The sequence below is a fragment of the Mustela nivalis genome (genome assembly GCF_964662115.1).
Source record: "Mustela nivalis genome assembly, chromosome: 2".
Taxonomy (NCBI): Eukaryota; Metazoa; Chordata; class Mammalia; order Carnivora; family Mustelidae; genus Mustela; species Mustela nivalis.
In genome coordinates this window covers 37,189,453-37,215,032 of record NC_139021.1, presented here as the reverse complement: position 1 = coordinate 37,215,032, position 25,580 = coordinate 37,189,453, and the positions used below count along the sequence as shown (strand labels likewise).

The following is a 25,580-nucleotide window of genomic DNA, read 5'->3' as shown; positions in this document are numbered from 1 at the left end:
CAAGTGCTGAAGCCACCCACCTTCCGCCCCATGCAGGGGAGGGTAGGTGTGAGGTTTGCCTACAGGCTCTTGGCCCAGTGAATGGGGAATTTGGACCAGCATGTCCATAGGGCAGACCGCAGAGAAGGTAGTACCTGTAATCTTAGGCTCGTAGACAGAGGCTTTCATCCAGGATGTTCCTACAAGTGAATATTAATTCTGTGAATTAATACCCCCACATCCCCTCATCCACCCCCAGACAAACTAAAGATACTTGTCTATTGTCCTACATGTTAAATGCCTGTGAGGAATCTTCCAAGAGGCACTGCATGCACACACACTAAGACAGGCCAGGTGTCTACCAAGCCATACAGAGTAGGGACAGGGAGCTGGAAGACATGTAACTATGTTGACTGTGGTATCACTCCACTACCACCTCTACTCAAGCCCAGTCTTCCAGGATTTCTCAACCAAATCTTATCATTAACTGGGCAGGAAGGAGGTCATTGATTCAGTTTTATTTGATAAAAAATGGATAACTCAGTTTTCACTCCTTAGACACGGATTTAATGTCCTGTTGGATTAGGAATACATTTGGAGCAGCACCATGTGATTTGAGATAGGGGAAAGCTACTGTGTGTTTTATTTTTTTAATATGCAGTATAAAGAGTGATTTTTTTTTCTAATGCCTGTGTTTACTTTGCATGTACTGAAGCATTTATTTCACTTATTAAAATGCATTGTTTCCCCCAAAGGGATGGGGGTGAAAAGGCTAGTTGGAAAAAACAGCAAGGTTAAGGAAAAAGTTCTTCAGGAAAGAAAGATAACATCACTTTCAAAAACACTCATCAAAAATACCTTTTCCATGTTGAAAATATCTACAGGGTTCTTTTCTTCATAAGTAAGCGATGTGAGGATATATAAAGACAGCAGATTTTTTTTTTAGTTTAAAGGAACTCCTAATTTACTCTTAAACAGAGATTGTCAAGCTGTATAGTACTTGAATTTCCAGAAAATTGCCACTTACATGTCTCCAATCGTCTCAAGTCACATTTGACATAAATCTTCCCAAAATATACAATATATTTCAACATCTTATTTTTAAAAGGCAATAAACATTCATATTATATTGTTCAGAAGTAAAATTCTTAGTCTCATTTTTATTTTCTTTCCTTCAGCTGATGCCAAACAATCCATCACAGTGCTGGCTGTCTCAAACAGTCCTTATTCTGACTCAAACACTTCTGTCCTTATCCCTTCCACCACATCAGGCAATGTGTAATCAAATACAAAAGCTTGTAAAATAAAAGAAAACAGAACAAAAACTGTTTTCAAAAGAATCAATAGAGGGTGGCTCAGTAGGTTAAGCAATTAAGCAGTTAAGCATCTGCCTTCCACTCAGGTCATGAACCTAGAGTCCTGGGATCAGGTCCCTGATGAGGCTCCTCGCTGAGCAGGGAGCCAGCTTCTCCCTCTGCCTGCCACTCCCTCTGCTTTTGCTCATTCTTTCTCTCTCTCTCTACCTCTGACAAATAAAAAATAAAAATCTTTTTTAAAATATATAAATAAATAAAAGAATCAGTACGGTCTCAGTGCTAAGAAAGAATGTGTCTGGATTTGATGGCAGGGACAAGGATAGATATTTAGAAAAATGATACTATTCACTCGTTTCCTGATTTTTTTTTTTTTTTTGTAATTTTATTTCCTACAGGGCTGAGAAACAGGCAGATCTCCAAAAAAGTGCGTGGCTAACTGACTTCAAAATTATATTTTACATTATATGTTACATATTATATTTAGTTATATTTAACTGACCAAAATTAATTCAATACCTTCATATTTAACCATTTAAAATAAATTGGGTTTTGATAAAACTTGTTTCTTTTCACATTTTGAGCAGACTTACTTCAATTTGTCATTATTCCTTAATCTTTTAGTCATTACTCCTTAATCTATTTTAATCTATTAGCTGTATGTAAATTTATAAGCACATTTTCATCCCTCTCCTGTTCACAAAGCTTTACATGTTTTAATGTGTATTTCATGATTGCCTTTTACTAGACAGATAATTATTACTCTCACCACAACAATGATATAGTTTGCACACACTAGAAGTTTCTCTTAAAAAAAGAGAGAGAGAGAGAGAAAGAGAAAACTGTAAAAAACTATAAAACTTTTTATCCCTTGCCATCAAACAAATCGAGTGCTTTTAATAGCTCTTTTTATTAGGAAATTCCTCCTCGAATATCTATATTCCAAATACCTCTTACTCTCTCTGAGGAATGATTAAAGAAAGTATCAATCTTTGATAAATGATAAACTAAAACAAATGACTTCAGCCTTAACACTTTTGAAAGACCCATTTTCAATTCACTGCCAAGTTCCAATATAATCACTTTTATTTTATTTTTTTGTTGTTGTTTTAAGATTTCATTTATTTATTTGACAGACAGATCACAAGTAGGCAGAGAGGCAGACAGAGAGAGAGAGAGAGAGAGGAGGAGGAAGCAGGCTCCCTGCTGAGCAGAGAGCCCCATGTGGGGTTCGATCCCAGGACCCTGGGATCATGACCTGAGCCAAAGGCAGAGGCTTTAACCCACTGGGCTACCCAGGTGCCCCAATCACTTTCATTTTCTAATGACACTCAAAGTATGTGTCCAACAAAAAGCTTGTCAGTGAAAATCACAATACTAATTTGTAACTACTTAGGCAGGAACAACCCCATTCTAAATTATCCAAGCCTGATGCATTTCTTCTTGACCCTAATTCTCACTGGTCTAAGCAAAGCATAGGTCTGGAGCAGGCCTGGAGCCTGACCGTACAAGAAGGATGGTATATCTGAGAATATGACTAGGAAACTCAGTCTAGGAGTCAGCTTCCTTGTTCTGGGGCTGTTTCTCTTACATACATCTAGAGGGTAGCCATGGCCAGAAGGGCTACAACCTTGTAATACTGGCCAAAGAGAATTTCAGAAGGATTAGCATGTAAAAAGGCAGGCTAGGGAAGCTGGCCCACCACATCTTAACTTAGCCTTCTCTTCCAGACAGCCATCTATATGCAGTAAATTATATAATACCCTTTACTTTAAAAAACTAGCATTCTTGGGACTCCTGGGGGAAGGCTCAGTCATTAAGCATCTGCCTTGGGCTCAGATCATGATACCAGGGTCCTGGGATCGAGGCCCACATCGGGCTCTCCACTCAGCAGGAAGCCTGCCTCTCCCTCCCCCACTGTCCCTGCAATGTGCCCTCTCTCACTGTGTCTCTCTCTGTGAAATAAATAAATAAAATATTTTTTTTTAAATTAAAGAAAAAAAAAACTAGCATTCTTTACTTCCATCTGTTACACTGGTCTTTCCATCATTCCTATCTTCATTCCCCACCACCACCAAAAAAATGAATGGAACATAAAATATTCTACCATATTGGGGTGCCTTAGTGGCTTAGTCAGTTAAGCATTCGACTTTGATTTCAGCTCAGGTCATGATCTCAGGGTTATGAGCTTGAGCCCTGCACTGGGCTCCACGCTGGGTATGAAGCCTGTTAAGATTCTCTATTTCTCTCTCTCCCTCTGCCCTCTCCCTTGCCAACTCATGCATACACATGCTCTCTCTCTAAAAAAAATTTTTTTTTAAATTGTCCATATTTCTTCCAACAGAAAAATTTAGGTTTGTACTTTAATAATTAAAATTATGAGATTAAAATGCCTGCAAATTTTTATTTTGCTAGCCACTCCTTCACTTGCATACAATTGACATATAAACACAAAAGAGATTTCTTTTTTGTCAAGACAAGAAATGGACTAGCACAAGTTCCTAACTCAGTTCTGCCACTTCCAAGTTGGAAAACATAATTCTTTAAATATCCATTTTACCCAATCCACTCATTAAAACGGAGATTGAAATATTTATATCACAGAGTGGTTAAAGTAAGAAAATTATTTAACTAAAAAAGAAAACTTGGGGCACCTGGGTGACTCAGTGGGTTAAGCCGCTGCCTTCGGCTCAGGTCATGATCTCAGGGTCCTGGGATCGAGTCCCGCATCGGGCTCTCTGCTCAGCAGGGAGCCTGCTTCTTCCTCCTCTCTCTCTCTCTGCCTGCCTCTCTGCCTACTTGTGATCTCTCTCTGTCAAATAAATAAATAAAATCTTAAAAAAAAAAAAAAAAAGAAAGAAAAGAAAACTTCACTACTTCACTCACTAATCAGAGTTTCACTTACTTCCAGCTCATACCTGGGATATACCGTCATACCTTCAGTACCACTTCATGGGCTCTTTAACCTCACTGAAAACACTGAGATTCTGAAATCACTGGTCTGGGGGAGGGCTCTGTCACCACAATGTTTTTCAAAGCTTTCCAGGTAACTGCTATGCAGCAAGAAGGAAGACTGCTGTCTAGCTCCCTGATCTTCCATTCCTTATAACCTCTCCTCTCTTTCCAGGCTATACCCCCTTGGTAACCGCCAAACAAGTCTCTCAACAGCATCCTTCAATGCATTGTAGCCCTGTCATTCGAAGACACTCAAACATTTAAACCCAGTCCTGAGATCAAGGCCAGAATAGTGCACTCCACTGCCAAGCAGGGCTAGAGCAAGGCTAGAGCAAAGAATCGCCCCGCTGCCAACACAGTCCTCCCTTTAGCCGCATCCTCAACTCCCTTTTTCTCTCTCTTGGACAGCTCTTTCTTTTATCCTCCCATCTGACCGCCCGCCAAACGAATCTAAGCCTTGCTGAAGCAGTAAATATAATTAATTTTATTAAAAGTCCACCCTGGAATGTGTATCTTTTTAACGTTCTCTATGATAAAATGAGAAACACACAAAAAGTACACGCCCTGCACACAGAAGAGCAAGGATTATCTCAAGGAAAAGCACCTGTGTGACTGAACAGCCAGCTGACCAAGCGCACCTCATTTTTCAAGGAACAGCACTTTCACCTGAAGGAATGACTGGCAGAAAAACTGTAGTTATTCTGACAGGGGCATTTGATTGACATTCTCTCAAAAATGAACCAAGCGACTCTGCCTTTCCAAGGAACACCATCATATTTGTTGCCAATGATAAAATCTGAGCTTTCAAGTCAAATTGTATAACATGTCACATGACCTCAAGAGTTTCCCAATACCTGCAGTTCATACTCGACTTTGTATAAAGCAGTTCACAAACATGAGAAAGGAAAAATAATGGTAACATAATTTATTTTTTTATAAATTTTTAAAAAGATTTTATTTATTTATTTGACAGAGAGAGACACAGCAAGAGAGGGAGCACAAGCAGGGAGAGGAGAGGGAGAAGCAGGCTTCCTGCTGAGCAAAGAGCCCAACGTGGAGCTCCATCCTGGGACCATGAGATTATGACCTGAGCCGAAGGCAGACACTTAACAACTGAACCCCACACAGGCACCCCTGATAACATAATTTAAACAGCAACTTAAAACTTTACTGTATTTGGAAATGCGCAAGGCAACACTTGATAAACTGCCCAAAGAATTGCAGGGCTAAGAATTGCCTATACACAAGTTGGGAGGAAAGAAAGAAATTTACTTAGGGCCCCTGGATGGCTCAGTCAGGTAAGTGTCTGACTTTTGATTTTGGCTCAGGTTATGATCTCAGGGTCGGGAGATCGAGCCCCACATTGGGCTCTGCGCTCACCACAGACTCAGCAGACTTAAGCTTCCCTCCATCTTCCTCTGTTGCTTCCCCCTCCTGCTCACTAAATAAATAAGTAAATAAAATTTTTAAAAAAGAAATTTACTTAGGTGGTAGCTACCAAGGAAGACTCTATGTAGAAATAATATCTGACCTGAGACTTGAATGAGTAGGATTTAGGCTGTGAGAAAAGAGTGAGATAGAAAGATGCTGCTAGATAGGTAGATAGATAATTGATAGATAGAATTTTTAAGAAAAATACTATCTTCTATTATATTTTTCATTATTTCATATGTGTGAATTTAAACTGTCAAGTGATATTTTAAGATTCTAAAAGTTGGAAACCACATACTACAATTCTTGACTACCTGAGAGACTACCTCAGGGTCAAATTTAATATGTTGATCTACGTGGTTGGAAAAATAAGATCTAACACAAGGAGAAAGCAGAAGAGTAATAATCTAAGTCCTGGGTTAAATTCTAGCTCTGGCACTTGGCTAGGATGCCTTGGATAATTCAGTTAACCTCACTAATTCAAATTCAAATACACCTAGTTTGAGGATCACCTTAAAATATTATAACTAAAAATACCAAAGCTAAGTAATAATCAGAGAAGAAATAAGAATCTGTGTTGCTGGTTTTATGTTGACCTTAAGCTTTTTCATGTAATTTTGCAAACAAAAAATTCATGCCATTGTTATTTTTCACTTTAGCAAAAATAATTTATATACACAAGGAAGATGATACATATTATACTCAATTGTACAACGTGGAATTCTCCTTGAAGTGGCAGGCAGATTTTTAAATATTTTCAGTATTTTAAATATTTTCATCATTACTTGTATTATTGAAATTCAATCCACAACAGCATTATCAGAAATAATTGCAATTTATTCTTCCTTCGGATGTTCCAAAATACTGCATTCTCCTTCCTCCCATCTATTTACTTCACACATTTCTCCAGTCACCCTAACACCATCTTCTGTTCTACACACACACACACACACACACACACACCCTCCCTTACTGGCTTGCTTGCTCTCCTCTCTGCATTCTCTTTTCTTCTTGAGGTGGCTCTAGCCACTAGAGGGCAATAAGTTCACAAAGACAGATGTCCTTATCTATGATGAATTGAGATTGACATACTGCGAAACCTAAAAACTGTATCATCACAAACTCTGAAGGAGAGGCAGTTAGACTTGAATATGTAAGGTACATACTTCAAACTCAAAAACATCATCCTGGAAAAAGGAGTTCGTAGAAGTGTATGACAGTGTTCAAAATACAAATCTGATTTTCTCACTAAGCACCAACTAAAGAAATAGGATTAATTAGCCTACTGGTATGTACCAATGTTAGAAGTCAGGCTTTTTAAAATATTAGCTTCGGATGACCGAAGAAAAAAAGGAAAACAAAAACACAGAATTGATTTTTTTTTCCCCAAGGCCTCCACAGCCACACTGAGAAAACGATGGATAAACTGAAGAATACAGTGACTTTACCAATCCTTTCCTCTATTGAAAAGCAAGGGGAAATTTTACAGGTATATTTTGGGGGCAGAAAAACAGTGACTATAAAGAGAAATAGAGCCTTCGCTTCTTTTCTCATAATTGAGGATGTGGGAGGAAAAAAGTTAACATCACTAACCTCTGACAGATAATTTTATTATTTTTTTGCACAGAACCTAAGTTCAAATCAACTTATTTAATTTACTTTATTTATTTACACTGACATTACAAAACTGCAACTTATATAACATCAACGTTTTTAGCAAACCATCATTTTCTTACCCTCATGGGATGAATATCAGCATAAGGAGGTTTTCCTTCAGCCATTTCTATAGACGTAATGCCAAGGGACCAGATGTCAGCCACACAGTTGTAGCCTATTTCTTGAATTACCTCAGGAGCCATCCAAAACGGAGTTCCTATCACAGTATTGCGTTTTGCCATTGTATCCTGCAAAAACATTACACTGACATAAATAATACTACAAAAACACTAAGGGACTCTGTTTTCCAACATATTCATTAAACTGTATAGTGAAACCCTCAAATAGTACAGATTATATAAAATATTGACTATTTTCCTACAACCCAACTGATGACATATTTCAGAATTCTGAATTCCGTAAAAAGCAAGAGCCCACAAGTAACTTATCTCCACTATCTTCATTAAAGATAGTCATTAAAAATAGTACTGTAACAATAAAAGCTACATAAATGGATCAAGGTAGCTTTCTTTTTTAAGCACTTAAGCATTTCAATAACATTTTTTCATATTCATTTAATGTCTCTTAAATTGTAAATAAAAATAATAAATAATACGAAATAATGTCTCCTTCTCTCCAAGAACAATGTAGTTACATATTTCTTCCTATCACCTCCTCCAAAAGGTTATCAACATTCAGTCACAAACCTGGACATATAGCCCACAAGTGGGTCCAAAATTATTACACTTACTGTTAACTGACCAGCCACTCCGAAATCAGCCAATTTTGCATGTCCTTCTGTATTCAGGAGAATATTTCCAGCTTTTATATCTCTGTGTATTTTTCGCATAAAGTGCAAATATTCTAGTCCTTTCAGAGTAGATTTAAGAATAGTTGCAATTTCATCCTCTGTTAACTGGAAAGAAATAGTTTTAAAACTAGATTGAAAAACCATGCTAGATAAACTCTTACAAAAGGCTCTGGTACCAAACATTTCTTTCTAATGACCACTAAACCTCTAGGAAAAGGCTAAAAAGATAACAAACTGAGAACTTCTTTTTCCTCACAAATATTATGCATCACTCTTATGACGCATTTTACTGATTTAAAAAAAATTTTCAGTATTAAACTTCTTTCTTTAAAATTATCAATGTCGTTCCTAAAGCATATAACCCATCCCAAGAATCAAAACGACCCCCCAAAATCACTATTTCCCACATCTTCTGACGCTGAGGTAACATCACAGCTATCCGTCCTGAAAGTAAACTCAGACATTCTTCCCTGAGATTTCACTAATTCTTAATGAAAATGAAATTCAAAAGTTTTACACAAAGGAAAGGAAACAAGGGTGGCTTGCCAAGAGTCTCCTGCATGAAGCGATTATGCCCATACCACTTCTCCTCTTCTGGCCAGGTCATCCTAACCCACCCAAATCCTGGATTGCTGGCCCTGAGAATGAAAACTCAAAAATGAAAATTCCAGAGAAAGACTAGGAAAATGGAAACACAAACAAAGGTTGTCAGGGGAAGGAAAAGGGAGAGGAGGGGGAAAAGCAGCCAAAGTGAGAAGGAAAGGAAACATTCTTAGTAGCTATGGAAATAGAGCCACTGTTATCTGTGCCAGCCCTTGTGCTAATCATTTTGCATGCATTATCTCATTTATCCTGAAGACAACCCTACAAGCGAGATATCATTATTACCACCATCTGTCAAATGAGAAAGTTACTGAGGTTTAGTAAATTCCTCTGGTCACACACAAGATGGAACCAAGATGTGAATTCTGTCTTCTTATAATCTATGCTTTTAACCACTATTCTATACTGCCTCTCTTGACAAACCTTGTTCAAGTGCCATCTATGAAAGCCTCTATTTTTATTGAAAGCACCCTCTTAGCTTTTAAATATACCCAAGTGATATTAGAAGTTCCTAACAATACATCTACTTTTGCTCTAAGGACCACAAGCAAATATAACCCTAAGATAAGCTGATGGAAGGGCAAAGTTCTTCTGTAAGAGAAGGAGAAAGAAAGAAAGAAAGAAAGAAAGAAAGAAAGAAAGAAAGAAAGAAAGGAAGGAAGGAAGAAAGAAAGAAAGAAAGAAAGAAAAGGAGAAAAAGAAAGTAAGTTCAAATACCCAACAATGGGATAACAGAAAGATACAGTGTAAATTAAAAATAAAAATATATATATATACTACAAAGCTGTAGTAATCAAAATAGTAAAACAATATGGTACTAGTGTAAAAATAGACACATGTACCAATGGAACAGAACAAAAAGCTCAGCAATAAACCTAAATGTTTATGGTCAATTAATCTACAACCAAGAACTCAGGAATACACAATGGGAAAGAGACAGTCTTTTCAACAAATGGTGCTAGAAAAACTGGACAGTTACATGCAAAAGAATGAAATTGAACCACTTTCTTATACCATATATAAAAATAAACTCAAAATGGATTAAAGACCTAAATGTGAGACCTGAAACCATAAAATTACTGGAAGAAAACTCAGGCAGTAACTTCTTTGACATCAGCCATAGAAACATTTTCCTAAATATATCTCCTCTGGCAAGGGAAACAAAAGCAAAACTCAGCTATTGGGACACATCAAAATAAAAAGGTTTTACACAGAAAAGGAGCCATCAAAAAAACAAAAAGGCAAACTACTGATGGGAAAATATATTTGCAAAAGATATATTCAATAAGGGGTTAATATCCAAAATATATAAAGAACTTATACAACTCAACACACACACACACACACAAAAACCCCCAAATAATCCAATTAAAAATGGGCAGAGCAGCTCAATAGATATTTTTCCGAAGACGTACAGATGGCTAACAGACATATGAAAAGATGTTCAACATCACTCATCATCAGGGAAATGCAAATTAAAGCCACAATGAGATTATCACTTTATACCTGTCAGAATGGCTAAATCAAAAACACAAGATACAACAAGCATTGGCATGATGTGAAGTAAAAGGAACCCTCATATACTGTTGGTGGGAATGCAAACTGGTACAGCCACTGTGAAAAACAGTATGACAGGTCTTCGAAAAAACTAAAAATAGAATTATCATATGATACAGTAACTCCAATCCTGCATATTTACCCAAAGAGAATGAAAACACTAATTCAAAAAGATATATGCACCCCTATGTTTATTGCAGCATCAAGTGTTCATTCATCTACACATTCTCTCTCTCTCTCTCTCTCTCTCTCTCACACACACACACACACACACACACACATACACACAGAGGAATATTATTCAGCCATTTTAAAAAAAAAAGAATGAAATCTTGTCAACTGCAACAACATGGATGGACTTAAAGGGCATAATGCTAAGTAAAATAAGTCAGAGAAAGACAAATACCATTATGAGTTTACCCATGTCTGGAATTTAAGAAACAAATGAACTCAAGCAAAGAAAAAAAGAGACAAATGAAACAGACTCTTAAATATAGAGAACAAACTGGTGGTTGTCAGAGGGAGCTGGGTAGGGATCAGTGAAATAGTTAAAGGGGATTAACAGTACACTTATCTTGATCACTGAGAAATGTAGAGAATTGTTGAATCATTATATTGCATACATGAAATTAATATAACACTATGTTAATTACACTTGAATAATTATTCATATATACTTAAACACACGCACATATATAAAGACTATGAAGGGGCATGTAGGTGGCACAGGTGAGTCTCCAACTCTTGGTTTCGACTGAGGTTGTGATCTCGTGAGTGTGAGATCAAGCCCAGTGTTAGGCTCTGTACTCAGCGTGTAGTCTCCTTAAGACTCACTCTCCCTCTTCTTCTGCCCCTCCCACCCCTGACATGTGCCTCTGTCTCTAAAATAAATAAATAAATCTTTTTTAAAAAAAGAAAAAAACAAAAAACTGCTTTAAGACTGTAGAGTGTGAAAGTGATTACTGGAAGACGTTTGTTTCAACTGCCACAATGCCACAGTGGCTCAAGTCTCATTAAGAAACAACATTGGGAGGGGGCGCCTGGGTGGCTCAGTTGGTTAAGCCTCTGCCTTTGGCTCGGGTCATGATCTCAGGGTCCTGGGATTGAGCCCCACATCGGGCTCTCTGATCAGCAGGGAGCCTGCTTCCTCCCCCTTCTTTCTTCCTGCCTCTCTGCCTGCTTGTGATTTCTGTCTGTCAAATAAATAAATAAAATCTTGAAAAGAAAAAAGAAACAACATTGGGGAGGGGTGCCTGGATGGCTCAGTGGGTTAAAGCTTCTGTCTTCAGCTCAGGTCATGGTCTCAGGGTCCTGGAATCGAGCCCGGCATCGGGCTCTCTGCTCAGCAGGGAGCCTGCTTCCTCCTCTCTCTCTGCCCACCTCTCCACCTACTTGTGATCTCTGCCTGTCAAATGAATGAATAAAATCTTAAAAAAAAAAAATGGGGGGGAAAAAAAGAAACAACATTGGGACAACTGCACATTCACATGCCAAAAAATGAAGGTGGATCCCTACCTCACACCATCATGCTCCCTCTCCCTCTCTCTCTCAAATATGTTAGTAAACTCCCCCCAAAAATGATGAATGGATAAATAATATATGGTATAAACATATAGTGGAATACTATTCAGCCATAAAAAAGAATAAAGCACTGACACATGCTACAATGTGGATGGACTTCGAAAACATAAGTAAAAGAAGCCAGAACAAGAGCACACATTTATATGAAATATTCACAATAGATAAATCCTTAGAGAAAGAAAGCAGACTGGTGGTTGCCAGGGGCTGAAGCAGGATGGGGAAAACAAGGTACAACTAACTAATTAATCGGTTTGGGGTGATGAAAATATTTTGAAATTAGACAGAGGTGGTGATTATATATGGTGAATACACTCGGACCACTGAATTTTCACTTTAAAATGGCTAATTTTATGTTATGTGAATTTCATCTCCATTAAAAAAAAAACCCTAACCATGTTAAAATTCCTAAACAAATTGGAAGATGGTTTATATTTACATGTAACCTTAATATATTTTGTCATAAATGTATTGTACATGTTTATTTGTACTTGAATAATGTGCTGGCTTTGGATAAGTCTGCTTTCTTTATAAAAGAAAGAAGGGGAGGGGAAGGTGGAGGGGAAGGGAGGGGAGGGGAAAGAAGGAAGTTAAAAAGGAAGAAAGAAGGAGTAAGGGAAAAAAGAAACAAACTAACAACCCGGACCTCCTTCCCCTAACCTCTTAGGTGCCAACTTCCCTTAATCCTTTCCAAATTAAAAGACCCTAAAACTAAACCATTTCTTAATCCTGCACTCCTCAGTGGTAATATAAGGATCTGACTTACCTGATAAATCTACTCTAATACAAGATCCCTGATCCAGAATGCCTTTTATTCATTCAATAAATATTTATCAAGCATCAACTACATGGCAGGAATTACACCAGTTGCTGGGGATAAAACAGTGAATAAAACGAGAAGTGTACTTTCCCTCATGGAGCCTATACTCTACAAAGAAAGGGATAACTTGATGATAATGTAGTAGAAAATAGGGCAAGGCAAGAAAACATAATGACTGCTATCAGGACAATAAAACAGAAAGCTACTGACCAAGAATGAAAAGCCATCAAAGAAGGACTGACAGCCATTTTTGCTGGAGTCTTAAATGACACGAGGGAGCTAACCATGTAATTGGCTATCTTGGAACATGACATTCTACACAAAGGAAACAAGATTTAAAAAAAAAAAAAAAGATTCAGAAAAAAGCCTCTCATATTTGAGCTCAAGAAAGAAAGCTCAAGTATAGTGAGTTAGGAAAACACTAGCTCCAGATGAGATTTGGGAGACACATGGGAGCTGGATCACACAAGGCTTCACACCATGGGTAAGGAGCCGGAATTATCTGAAAATTCTAGTCCTATGAGGAACTTGTTCTCTGCCTTAAACCAGATGGTCTGGCTTGATGGTCCATAGGAAGAAGACACTATGTTCTAAAGTTGCACTGCCCAATACAGTAGCTCCCGAGCATGTGAAACAGAGCTAGCCCAAAATGAGTTATGTTATAAATCCAAAATATACACCGAAGTTCAAAGCTTAGTACTAAGAGAAGATAAAGTACCTCATTAATAGTTTTTAAACTGATTATACCTTTAAATGATATTTATATATTAATATTATTATAAAATGTATTAATCTTTAACATAAGTCATTATTATCAGATATATTATTTAATACAATATTGGTGCTATATACTAATATATTTTATATATATATATTTAAAGATTTTACTTATTTATATGACAGAGGAAGAGAGAGATCACAAGTAAGCAGAGAAGCAGGCGGGGGGGGGGGCCCCCGCAGGGGAAGCAGGCTCCCTGCTGAGCAGAGAGCCCTGATGTAGGGCTGGATCCCAAGACCCTGAGATCGTGACCTGAGCCGAAGGCAGAGGCTTATTAACCCACTGAGGTGAAAAGTTAATTTCACCTATCACTTTTTTTTTTAATGCGGCTACCAGGAAATTTTAAAATTACATTTGTGGCTCATTTCATGTTTCTGTCAGACAGCAACACACTGAGAAAGGGTCCACAAGGGCAGGGATCTTTGTTCTGTTCACTGATTACCCACAATGCTTGGAACTCTGCCTGGCTATAGGTAGCACTTCATAAATAATTAGTGAATAGATACGGCAGTTATGAAAAGAGAAGCGATACCACCTAAATTAGCGGTTTACAGCCAAGGTGGGAGAGTGGGAGGCAGGAGTGCTGTTAAGGGCCACTGCAATGCACCAATGCAGGTGTGCAAGGTGGTGGTGCTGTCCTGAGCACCTGGGTTTTTCCCCTCCCCCCGCTCCTGGCATTAAAAATTAAAGAACATGGGGGTGCAACAAAAGCTACACCAGTCTATAAAACTGTGTCATGTTTAATTACTTCAATAACGACCTTTTCAGTTACCTAGACTTCAATTTTCATCCCCTTAGCATTCCATTATTTCCAACCAACAAGTCATTAATCCTTCATTTACTCTTTGATTTGTTACCTCTGCATCTGTGCCCTGTATTACAGAGCTACACTAGAGAAAGTTCAGGATTAAATAGACTTGGTATACTTCAAAGTCTCAAGATCTGTCTTAGTGCTGTAAAAAATTTGCCACTAGACAAATCCACAGCAAGACTAAAGATTTGTCAAAGATATTACACTGATTCATGAACTGTCTAGCATTCCTAGATGATTTCAAAGGTTCATTCCAATTCTATGATTCTATATTTACAAAAGATCTTCATAACAGTTGTAACAGAAATAAATTCACACTAATTTGGACATCCATTTTTTTTATTCTTTTGACAAATGTCTACGTCACTGACCCTCTCAATACAGATTCTGTTAAAGGTGCTACATGTTGACGGAGGACACAGACAATCTCAGTCCTTATGAAGCTTTTAAGAATACCAAGGGCAAGGCCTGTATTTGGCCCTGAATGATTAAAGGTGGAGAAGGAAGACCTGAATCAAATGTGTAAAGTCTATAAAGTCCCTCTTTCATTATGCTTTTCTCTCTTTGTAATTAACTTCCCCTAACTTCAGGCATCACCTCATATCTTACCCTAAAAAAATGACACAATATCCAATCATTCATACTAGTACATGGATACATCTTAAAATTATCTGTGATACAGTACTATTTTAACAATCCATTTGAATACTAAAGCTCAAACAAGGTATCTACACATTAAGCCTTTTAACTTAATTATGAAATGAAAGGTTTCTATCCCTCAATAAATTCATTTAAACAACAATAAACAGTAACATTTTCTAGAACAGAGATATAGTGCTATCTTAAATTTTTATACTACTTCATAGCTATAAGGAGTATTTTATGAGTCTCACAACAACTCGGTGAAGTAAACTGAAACACATCATCCCTTTTCTAGATGAGGAAACAAATTCAAAGAAATAAAGTGGTCTATCAAATATCATACAAATATTAACTGGCAAAGCCCATGTCTTCCAGCTTACACAAGCATGAATATATGAATTGGTCTCAATATAAGAAAACACAGAGTTGCAAGACTTGCTCTAAGGATGATATTCAAAATATCTGACAATTAGTAAAGGCAATGTCTAATCAAAAGAGTCGCCAACCATAATACCAGTGGTTAAATTAAGAACAGTTATCAGACATAAACAAGCAGTAAAGCTGAGTATTAGGGCAGAATGCCTGCCTTATCCCAGCATTCAAATGCAGATTATTTTAAATGGTGTGTCAGTCAAACAAAACAAGTATATTGTTGTTAAATTCTGCAAATAAGCACTCTCACTTGGTTTGAAAAGTAATCTTAACTGAGGACACCATAAGTGACTTCGTGAGTATTTTATTAAAAATACATGCTTAGGGGCACCTGGGTGGCTCAGTTGTTAAGCATCTGCCTTCGGTTCAGGTCATGATCCCAGGGTCCTGGGACTGAACCCCAAATCTGGGCCCCCTGCTCAGTGGGGAGCCTGCTTCTCCCTCTTCCCCTCTCCCTGTCTCTGTTCCCTCTCTCACTGTGTCTCTCTTTGTCAAATAAATAAATAAAATCTTTTTAAAAAAAAAAGAAAATATAAGCTTAACCATTAAAACAAACCTACAAATCAAAGATTTAAACATTTTTAAATGACATAAATAAAAATAGAAGAAAATCAAAGTATCAAATCAGTAGGCAGAGAAGAATAGTTTCTCATCAAAAAAAAAGGAAACAAAAAAACTATGAGACTTTGCTAGCTTTGTCTACATAAAAACTATAAGCAGGACCCCTGGGCTGCTCAGTAGGTTAAGCATCTGTCTGCCTTCAGCGCAGGTCATGATCCCGGGTCCTGGGATAGAGTTCCATACTAGGCTCCTTGCTCAGCAGGGAGCCTGCTTCTCCCTCTACCGCTCCCCCTGCTTGTGCTCTCTCTCTCTCAAATAAATAAATAAAATCTTTTAAAAAAAAATTATAAGCTTAGAAAACAGAAAAATACAGAAAATGTAGTAAGATATTTAGTGTATAGATTTAGAACATAAAGAGCTCACATAAATCCATCCTTCAGAAAAACAATAAAACCTAACAAATAAAGAGGCAAAGAAATAAATATACAATTCACAAATATACAAAAACTAAAAACAAAGCTGTTAACATACACAGAAAATATTAAACTTCAGTAATTATCAAAGAAAAGCAAATTAAAACAATGAGGTATCAATTATAAAATTATCCCATATGGATCACAATGTTGCTGAGGATAAGAGCACATGTGTGGCAGACAGGAAGAATATAAAGCATGTGTACAAGTGATCTAAGAATATATAAGTATTTTCCAAAATGCCCTAGATAACATTCAGGCGTGAAAAACACTTTATTGAGCACCTGCTCTACACTGAATTTAAAAAAATCTTTAACCTACCCTTATGTGACTCCAATCTAGCATGAAAGACAGACTTAAAAACTCACAAACTATTATTAAAAAAAAAACACTTTTCAAAGTGAAATGAGATCACAGTGGAGAGCAAGTAACTAGGGAAGAAAGTGGAATTGGCATTAAAATTAGGCTCTGAATAAAAAAAGTAGTTCACAATCAAGAAAAAGAGGAGATTTCAAAAGAATAATTAAAAATTAACTGAAGAATACTAGTTATGAAATGGCACCCAGAAATCAAGTAAGGCCTGTTTTGGTTTTTTTTGCTTCTATTAAGATGAGAAAAACGGTTAAAAAGAAAAAAAAAGTGAAGGGCCAAATTTCAGCCTTCTAAGTATAAAAATGCAGGTAAATCTTAGAAATTTGAAGGAATAAATGATTGCCTGGCCTCTTTTAAATAAATGTCAATGGTATCAAGTGAACTTTGGATAAAAGCAGTATCTATATCAACATTTTACAAGCATTTTGTGGCACTAATAAAGAATGAGATAGGAACTTGCATTTATTTAATGGACACTATACAACAGATCTTGAACAAAATGTTTATTTCATGTCCTTTAAACACACTATTTTGTTATAAAGTAGGGAAAGGAGGGAGGAAGTCAGATAGTTGATAGTCATTTTCTTAAATAGCATTTTGTTCTCAAACAACCTTTAAATATGAGAAACTTCATTTATATATAAACATAGCCAGTTACCAAAGTGACTAGAATTCTATTTGGCAACAGAGGGAACTATTTATTCCCATTACTATATAAAATTTAAAGTAATATCATTTTCATTTCTATAATTAAGACTTTTCATCAGTTTAGAGAGACCACATCCATCTATTTCAAAATGGTCAGGTTTATTTTAAAAACACTTAAAACACACACACACACACACACCATACAGGAGAGAGGATCTTACTTTATACTGAGGAGGTAACTATGTTAAGATTTCAGTTCTAAGATGGAAAACTCTTAGATCCTTTCTCAAACCACAGATGACACTTCATTTAGTGGTATCAGTCAAAATCCTTTCCAATGAAAAATTTTATTAAGAGAGTCCTTCATCTTTGGATTTAATTAGGTTATCTTTAATACAAGTTTAATTTTATTTCTATCACTAAGTAAATGGGACAATGTCATTTTAAAATCATTTGAATCACATTTTAAAGTCTATTTAAAAAAATAAATAAAGGAAGGTGGGAGAGATATCATAAACCATGAATGAAATACTCAGTAATCAAGGATGGAAATAAGACTTTTATAGCTGAGCTAATACATTAAAAGACGGAAGTCTACATCTGGTTTCAATACTGGTCTGAATTCACTGGCAAATTTAAAAAGAATCTCATTGTACAAAAACAAAAAGATGGTTTTGATAGGCTTTAGTCCTCTGGTTACTTTTGTTTCTGAAGTCATATGATTAGTATAATAATATGATACATTTAATATGTCACTGCATATATGGTTTTGATAAAAATGCACCCACCAAATTGTCTCAAGGGCACATGCACAAGCTGTTTTAAAATATACATACTGCCTTAATGTTTTTATGTCAGTAAAAACAAATTTAAGTGAGCTTTTGTACGTTCATAAAAAATGAAGAGTTGTAATTTTCTAAAAATGAATCTTAACAATGTTACCTATACCCTACCTTTTTGACATAATTATTTATTTATATAAAATAATGCATTAATTCTCTATTTAGTACCTATGATCTATTTAGAAAATGAGAAAGAATGAGACATAGTTCTCCCTTGCAAGGACTACAGGGACAGCTACCTATATTTGATTATAAAATTTTAAGTTTCAACTTTCACAGTGACTTTTCATAAAGTCTTGAACACCATTTGATGAAAACTCACCAGTCTTTTAAGAGTCTTTTAAGTCCTGGATCAAATCTCACCTCTTTCAAGAAACCACCCTATGCTCCCCAAGTCAGGGTTTGCCTACCCAGTGATGATACTGATAATATTGACAATAGCTTACATTTACTGAGATTTACCTATGCCGGCCATATTACAGCCATAATTTCACTTTATAACCAAACACAACTGTGGGAGGTAAGTACTAACAAGAATTTACTAAGGGCCTGTTATACTGCCCTTGCCTTCATGGTGCTCAAAATTTAGTAGAAAGGGAAGGGCACAGGAACAAATAATTACACCATTAAGTAATGCTGGTAGCAACAGGCTTAGCTATAGGGGCACTCCAAGACAGCAGTTCCTAAAGTTGATTATGCATCACAACCAGTACTCTTAAAATAAAATCCAAACCATATCATTTAGCCCTGAGGTCCTTGAATGATACAGTTCCTATCAGCCTTACCAATCTCACCACACAATCTCCCTACTCCAAGAAGCCTCCACAGAGGAGGTAACTTTTGAGCTGACTCTTAAAGAATGAACAAAGTTTGTCAGGTGACCAAAGAGGGAAGGAAATATTAGCTAAGTGTAAAGGCAACAGACATAAAAATATATGAAGTCCAGTACTAGCGAATGGTTCCTTTGTATCTGAAGTAACATGTACAGAAAAATACAGCAAGCTGCAAACATAGGTTAGGGCCAAACTTTGTTTGAATACTCACAGATTTTTACGTGGAAAGATGATCTGAACATATCTGCACTTTCAGAAAGAAAACTGACGGCAGATGCTCAGTCTACTAGTGTGGAAAGCTAGTGTGGGGGGAGATAAGTAATAAAATTACTTGTAATAGTCGTAGAACAGGAGCAGCAGCCGTAGCAGCTAACAAGTATGCAAACTTCCTTACCACTCCAATAGTAATCTGTGGTAAAATTAATAATGAACATCTTAAGCAAAATGAGACAAAAGTAGGGAAGATGAAGAAGAGTCAGAGCATGCAGGGAAGGCACTGAAAACAAAATCCATACTTCTTTCATAAACAAGACGAAATTTCCTCAGCACTAAAAAATCGTGTATGACTTAGGTAGCAGCCTCTCAACCAAAAAAAAAAAAAAAAAAAAAAAGTTACTAAAAATGAATTTGCCCTCTACCCCAGTAATGCCATTTCTCAGAATATTTCCAAGGGACATAATAACATAAGTTTGCCAATAAACAAATATAAAAGTTCCTTCAGCTTTTATTATAGTAACAAAAATTGAAAAGCTGGGGCTCATTTTATCCAAAGTACTGAGAAAAAATGTATTTTGTTACATACTCACGGACCTATATGTATAATATAGGAAGATCTCTAAGATATATCAGAAGTTAAAGGGGGAAAAAAAAAAGACAGTATAGAATACCTATATACAGTAAGAATCTAAATTATCTAAAATTGTTAAATTTAGGGGTGCCTTGGTGGCTCAGCCAGTTAAGCACCTGCCTTTGGCTCAGGTCATGATCCCAGGGACCCTGCTCAGTGGCGAATATGCTTCTCCCTCTTCCCCTGTCCCTCCCCTGTTCTTGCACGCACTCTCTTTCTCTTTCTCTCACTCTCCCTCTCAAATGCACACACTCCCTCTCACAAATAAATAAATAAAATCTTGAAATAAAATATAATTCTTAAAATTAGAGATCTGCCACCTAAGGAGCTAAATTCCCATTTTCTGTAAAATTAACTTACAAATATCTCTTGATTTCCTAAGATTAACCAAGACTTTACTGGATAAGCCACAAAAATCTTCTCGTATATTTTTCTTTAATGCTAGAGAATATTCACTATTTCAACAAATCTCTTAAATAATTAATTAAAAATTATATACCATTTTTAAAGTTTTTGCCTTGATAATAGTAAAATGGCAATTTAAGTTTGTGTAGAATTTTCCAGGTTACAAAATGCTCTGACACTCATCCTCTTTGTTCCTCCCAAGAAAGCACTGAGGTAGGTAAAGCAAGTAATATGATATTAGGTCCATTTTAGGCTTAGGCATCTTAAGTTTAGAGTAGTTACACAATGTACCCATGATCACAGAGCTACTAAGTAACAATGCAGGAATCAGTGCTGGGTCTTCTGGTTCCCTGTCCAAGAGTTCTTCCACTAAACCTTATTACTTCAAATAATTATCGTCACCGTGTGCTCAAGATCATACTTAAGACAGGGAGGGAGGACTTACGGTCTATCTGGCAGTAACAGGCAGTCCACCAGGCAAGGAATGTACCATATAAAAATCAAGTGTATGAAGGTGGGCCTGACTGATGAAAAGGAAATAGAACTGGGAGAAATGCCAAGAAGAACAGCAACTAAGGTGAAGACCGGGTGGTTTACCAGTAAGGGCAGCCAAGGAAATACCTTTGTAAAGTTAATTTACTTAGTTAAGGTGGAAGAGAATGTCTATTGGAGGAACTATATTGTAATGTGAAAAAATCATAAATAAAAGTGTTTATAATCCAATCAAAAGATTTAGGAAAGATGTAATGGAGCGTAATGTGTATGATGTATTTAATCAGAGATTAAGACTTGGCACATGATTGCTATGAAAAATTTGAAAGGTCTAATCCTATAGTGCATGGTCATGTTAATGCTGTGGCTTGGAACTTTAAGAGGCATGTGTGACATATACTTAGAACTCAGTTTCACTCTGTGGAATACACCAAATAAGGATCAAGAATTACTTTCCATACCAAAGGACCCATTCTCCTAAGATTCTAGTAGAGCTCTGAACAGTAGTACTGCTGAGGCTGAAAAAATTCTCAAGAAAAGATGTCCTGGATACCAGAACTAATACCAAGGTCAGTCCACCTGGTCTGATAAGGAACCATCTTTATCCTGATGAACAGACTTTCCAGGAGAAGTCTTAGGGCAAACATTTACTGTTGACACAGCAGAAACAGGTTCCCAGAGATACCAGCTCTTCCATCCCTTACTGTGACAGAAGGAGAAAGGATGAAGACCCACCAGTTTCCACTCTCAATGTCAATAAATACCTCTCCTAACACTTAACATACATTTTGGGAGTTATTTAGAGGTGGGTTTTCTTAAACTGTGCTTTATTCCTGATATATTTTGTTCTGTCTCTAGTTTTAGTAAATATATAGAATTATCTTTTATATTTTGCCAATCTAACACCCATTCATTCTTCTCCTGCTAACATATTCTGATTCCCTTTAGGAAATCACTACCTCCCCATTCTCAGAATATGTGTTTCTAGTGGTCAGCTTTATCCTAGCTCCAGGTCAGACACAGACCAAGATCTAATCCAAATACCACATCATTTTTTGGCCACAATGATACACTCAGGGAAAGGTACCTCACCCATTCAGACGGTGAGGCACGAGACTGGTTGCTGAATTTCAACTAGAAAGTATAAAAAAACCCAGTAGCTGCTGGCAGCCATCTTGCAACTATGAGGCAAAAAATCTGTGTGAGACTAGAATCAATATAGAAGAATCAAAATAAAAAGATGAATTCAAGTAATTCCATTCATCCTGAATCAGCCAGGCATGAAACTAGCTCTGCAAAGATTTTTAGTTACATGGACAAATAAATTCCCATTTTGGCTTAAGCCAGTTTAGGCTGGGTCTTCTGTAACTTATAACCAAGAGTTAAAACTGACACAGTAAACTTGAAGTTGATACCAAAAAGTGGGGATGTTCCTAGAAAAAAGGTTTGTATAAAGCACAAACCACTGACCCACTCTAAAAATATTAAAGGTTATTCTAGATATTTAACTGCATGAGATCTCTGAAGCTGATTTCTATATTCTACCCCCGAACAAAAGGAATACACTTTTGGGAACAGGGAAAGTAATATAAGCATGTTTTTTTAAAAGGAGCATGCGGAGTTTTTCAAGTCTTTTTTGCCTTCATTTCCTAGTACCATTTCCCTCAGCTAATAAATGCTTACTCCAAATCATATTAATATGACATTCAGATTTCTCATTTTACAGAACTCCCTGTGCCCATTAGTTTTTATGGCATATATGATATAATCACATAAAATGGTAACCAAACACATTGCTAAAAATCAGTAATTTAGAGAAAGTTGATGGGTTAAGCAGCAATCTCTGAAATACCTAAGTCTCAAAGGTAATACTGAAGCTTACATGTAAGAGTTTATCTGAACATCCATCAAGCCTCAGATTCCAACTTCTTTACAATCAAAATTTCTTCCCCTCTTATTACTTCTCTCTTGAGAGAAAGAATACATACATTTAATAGGGCTCTTAGGTATTCAACATGAGGAAAACACTGGGAAAAACAGCACAGCAACTCAGTAACTCCCTCCACCCCTCACCACTCTATCTCATCCCACCCAAAAAAAGAAGGAGTGAGAGTATAAAATAGCCACGGTTTTAAAAAATAAAAAATTTATGGGATTCTTCCAGAAAAACACAAATCTGTTTAACACAAAGTACATACATTAGAAAACATAACTAGAATATTTTAGCCATTATTATATACAAAAGGGCAGAGAGAGGCTGTCTTTCATGAAATCTGGTTTGCAGATGTTTGGCAAAAAAAAAAAAAAAAAAAAAAAGATTAATAATCTATCACAAAGTCCCATAACTAGTGATTCAAAATGAAAGCTTTCACTACTTACACCATATGTAAATATACATATATACACGCTGTTTATAATCCCTTGATCTGAAGAGAAAGAGAACTGATACTCTACTGTGAAAATGGTCAGTGGGCAGACATTTTAAAATCCTTTCCCACATGAAAAGATTCCTGAAAAAGAGATCAGAAGACAACAGAAAAGCACTCAATATATATGGAGTTGTAAATCCTCTATGAACCAGTATCTATTACACAAAGGGGGAGCATGCAACAAAGTGATTAGGGAAGTCAAACATGAATTAGTTCAATAACACAGAGGCAAATATAAACCCCTGAAAAGCACTTTATGGAACAGAAATCCATACAAATGAAAAAGATATCTATTATTAGCAATGAAACAATATTAAACTTGAAACTCCAAATAAATCTTAAGTCAGTAAGAAATTGGTATGCCTTCACCAAGAAAAAAAAAATGTATTTGAAGTAATACAAAATACAAATAAAGGCAGAACACATTTTTTTTAAATACAATAAATCAAATATTTACTAAAAAGACTATTACGTACAAGGCACTAATTCAAAGGGTACTAAAATAAGACACACCCTAGTAAGTTGTGAATAGCCAATGTCTGATTCCATTAAAGAACTTTTCACTGTACCTAAAAATGCAGTTCTCTTATTAAGTCTATACCTCCCTTATTAACAAAGATAATTCAAAGTACCCATGATAAATACTAGGATTCTGTTCTTGGTTCCACAGTCCTCTAGTATATTCTGCTCAACCACATTCCTACGTGTGTAAGTGAGGTGACAGGCTGATGATGACAGTGGCAAGAGCAAATACATAGTGGGCTTTTTATGTGCTAGGTGATATTCCTTGTACTTTATATATTTAATCTTCAGAACAACTCAAAGAAGTAGGGTGGTCTTCTTATCCCATTTAGCAGATGAAGAAAATGAATAACGGAGAAGTTAAGAAAGTTGCCCAAGTTCACACAGCTAGTATGCAGCAGAACCAGAATTCAAACCCAGATACCCCACCTCCAGAGTCTGTGCTCTTAACTACTACAATTCAATCCCAGTAATTAGATATAATTTCAGAAGCTCCTTTCTTCTAATCTATTGACCACTCTACGATTCCGTTTCCCATCTACAACATGGGTCAATAATATTTTTTACTTCATACAGTTGTTTAATCCTTGCATGAGGATTAAATGCAAAAACAATGTGTTTAGAACAGTGCCTGACACATACCAATACTTTATAAATAACTATTCATAAAATATCTATCAAAAATCTATCACTGGAGTTGAGAGTAACGGTTATAAAACTAACAATCAGTGAGAATTTACCAGGCAGAATGGTCTTAATGTGGCCTTCACACTTCACACAAAGAAGTGATGTCTAAATAAAACTTGGCTTTCCCAATTCTTTCCATTATAAAACAATAAGCCCCACACAAGCTTCGAGGAAAACACATATACATAACTCAGGAGCTGATTTTCTTCAGTCTGGAACTTCCTCTCCACTATTTTTGTTCCCTCAATTGCTCTCCCACCCCCCCACGCACAATATCACAGAAATGAATGTCGTTCAGGTAAAGATAAATACTAAAAATTTCTCTTATATAGCAAGATAAATGTTTATATATGTTTTAAGACTCAAAATTTATTTGATATTTTAAAGTCATTCTCATCTGGACAGCTGGGTACTAGGTATTCTGAAAGGTTTCAGCCAGAATACTACTCTCACAGTTGCCTTTCCTAAAGAGCTACAGAATTACGGAAACAGAAAGAACAATAGCAATCTTCTAGTCCAAGGTCTAGTGCTGGTCAAGATTTAAATTTGCTTCTAATTTTCTGTTGTGACAACATTCTTGTCTATGTCTCACTGTACAATTATGCTAGGATTTCTCTAAGTACAGATGAAAGAGAATTGTTGGATGGATCCCAGAGTGCGTATGCATTCAAATTTATAAGGGATTATCAAATTACTCCTCAAAGTAGTTGTAACAAATACCTAAGAATATGAAAGTTACATAAAATATACATAAGGTGAAGGGGGACTATCACTGACTCAAGTTCAAAAGCCAACCTAAATTTGTAATTAATTTTAGTTACTTGCCTCTCCTCCTCCTGAAACCTCATTAAGCTGATAGAGACTTTCAAAAATAAATAAGCTAATAACAAAACAATCACCACAAGAGAGTACAATGAATTTGGAAGCATTCTATAGAAAGAGCTACAGCCAAGAGCAGGCAAAGAAGGGTTCTGCAACAAAAGGAGTGACTGCCAGGTAAACTCCAGGGGGCTCCAATTAGCACCATTGGTTGGGCGGGGGAGGAATGGAAATGGTGGCTAGCTTTTCCATGGAAGCTGAAAAGAAGAAATGGAATAAGAAAA

General features: G+C 36.4%; 1 protein-coding gene across 2 annotated transcripts in view; it reads right to left on the bottom strand.

Annotated features, from left to right (window-relative positions):
• Nucleotides 1-25,580, bottom strand: part of STK3 (serine/threonine kinase 3) — a 231,922-nt gene that overhangs the window by 177,173 nt on the left and 29,169 nt on the right. For both annotated transcript variants that reach the window (XM_082722790.1, XM_082722789.1), the window contains 2 exons: nucleotides 8,086-8,250; nucleotides 7,415-7,582 (listed from right to left, as the gene is read on the bottom strand). In XM_082722790.1, coding sequence (XP_082578916.1) covers nucleotides 7,415-7,582; nucleotides 8,086-8,184 — 267 coding nt within the window. In that variant the 5' untranslated portion in view covers nucleotides 8,185-8,250. The remainder of the gene's footprint in view (nucleotides 1-7,414; nucleotides 7,583-8,085; nucleotides 8,251-25,580) is intronic.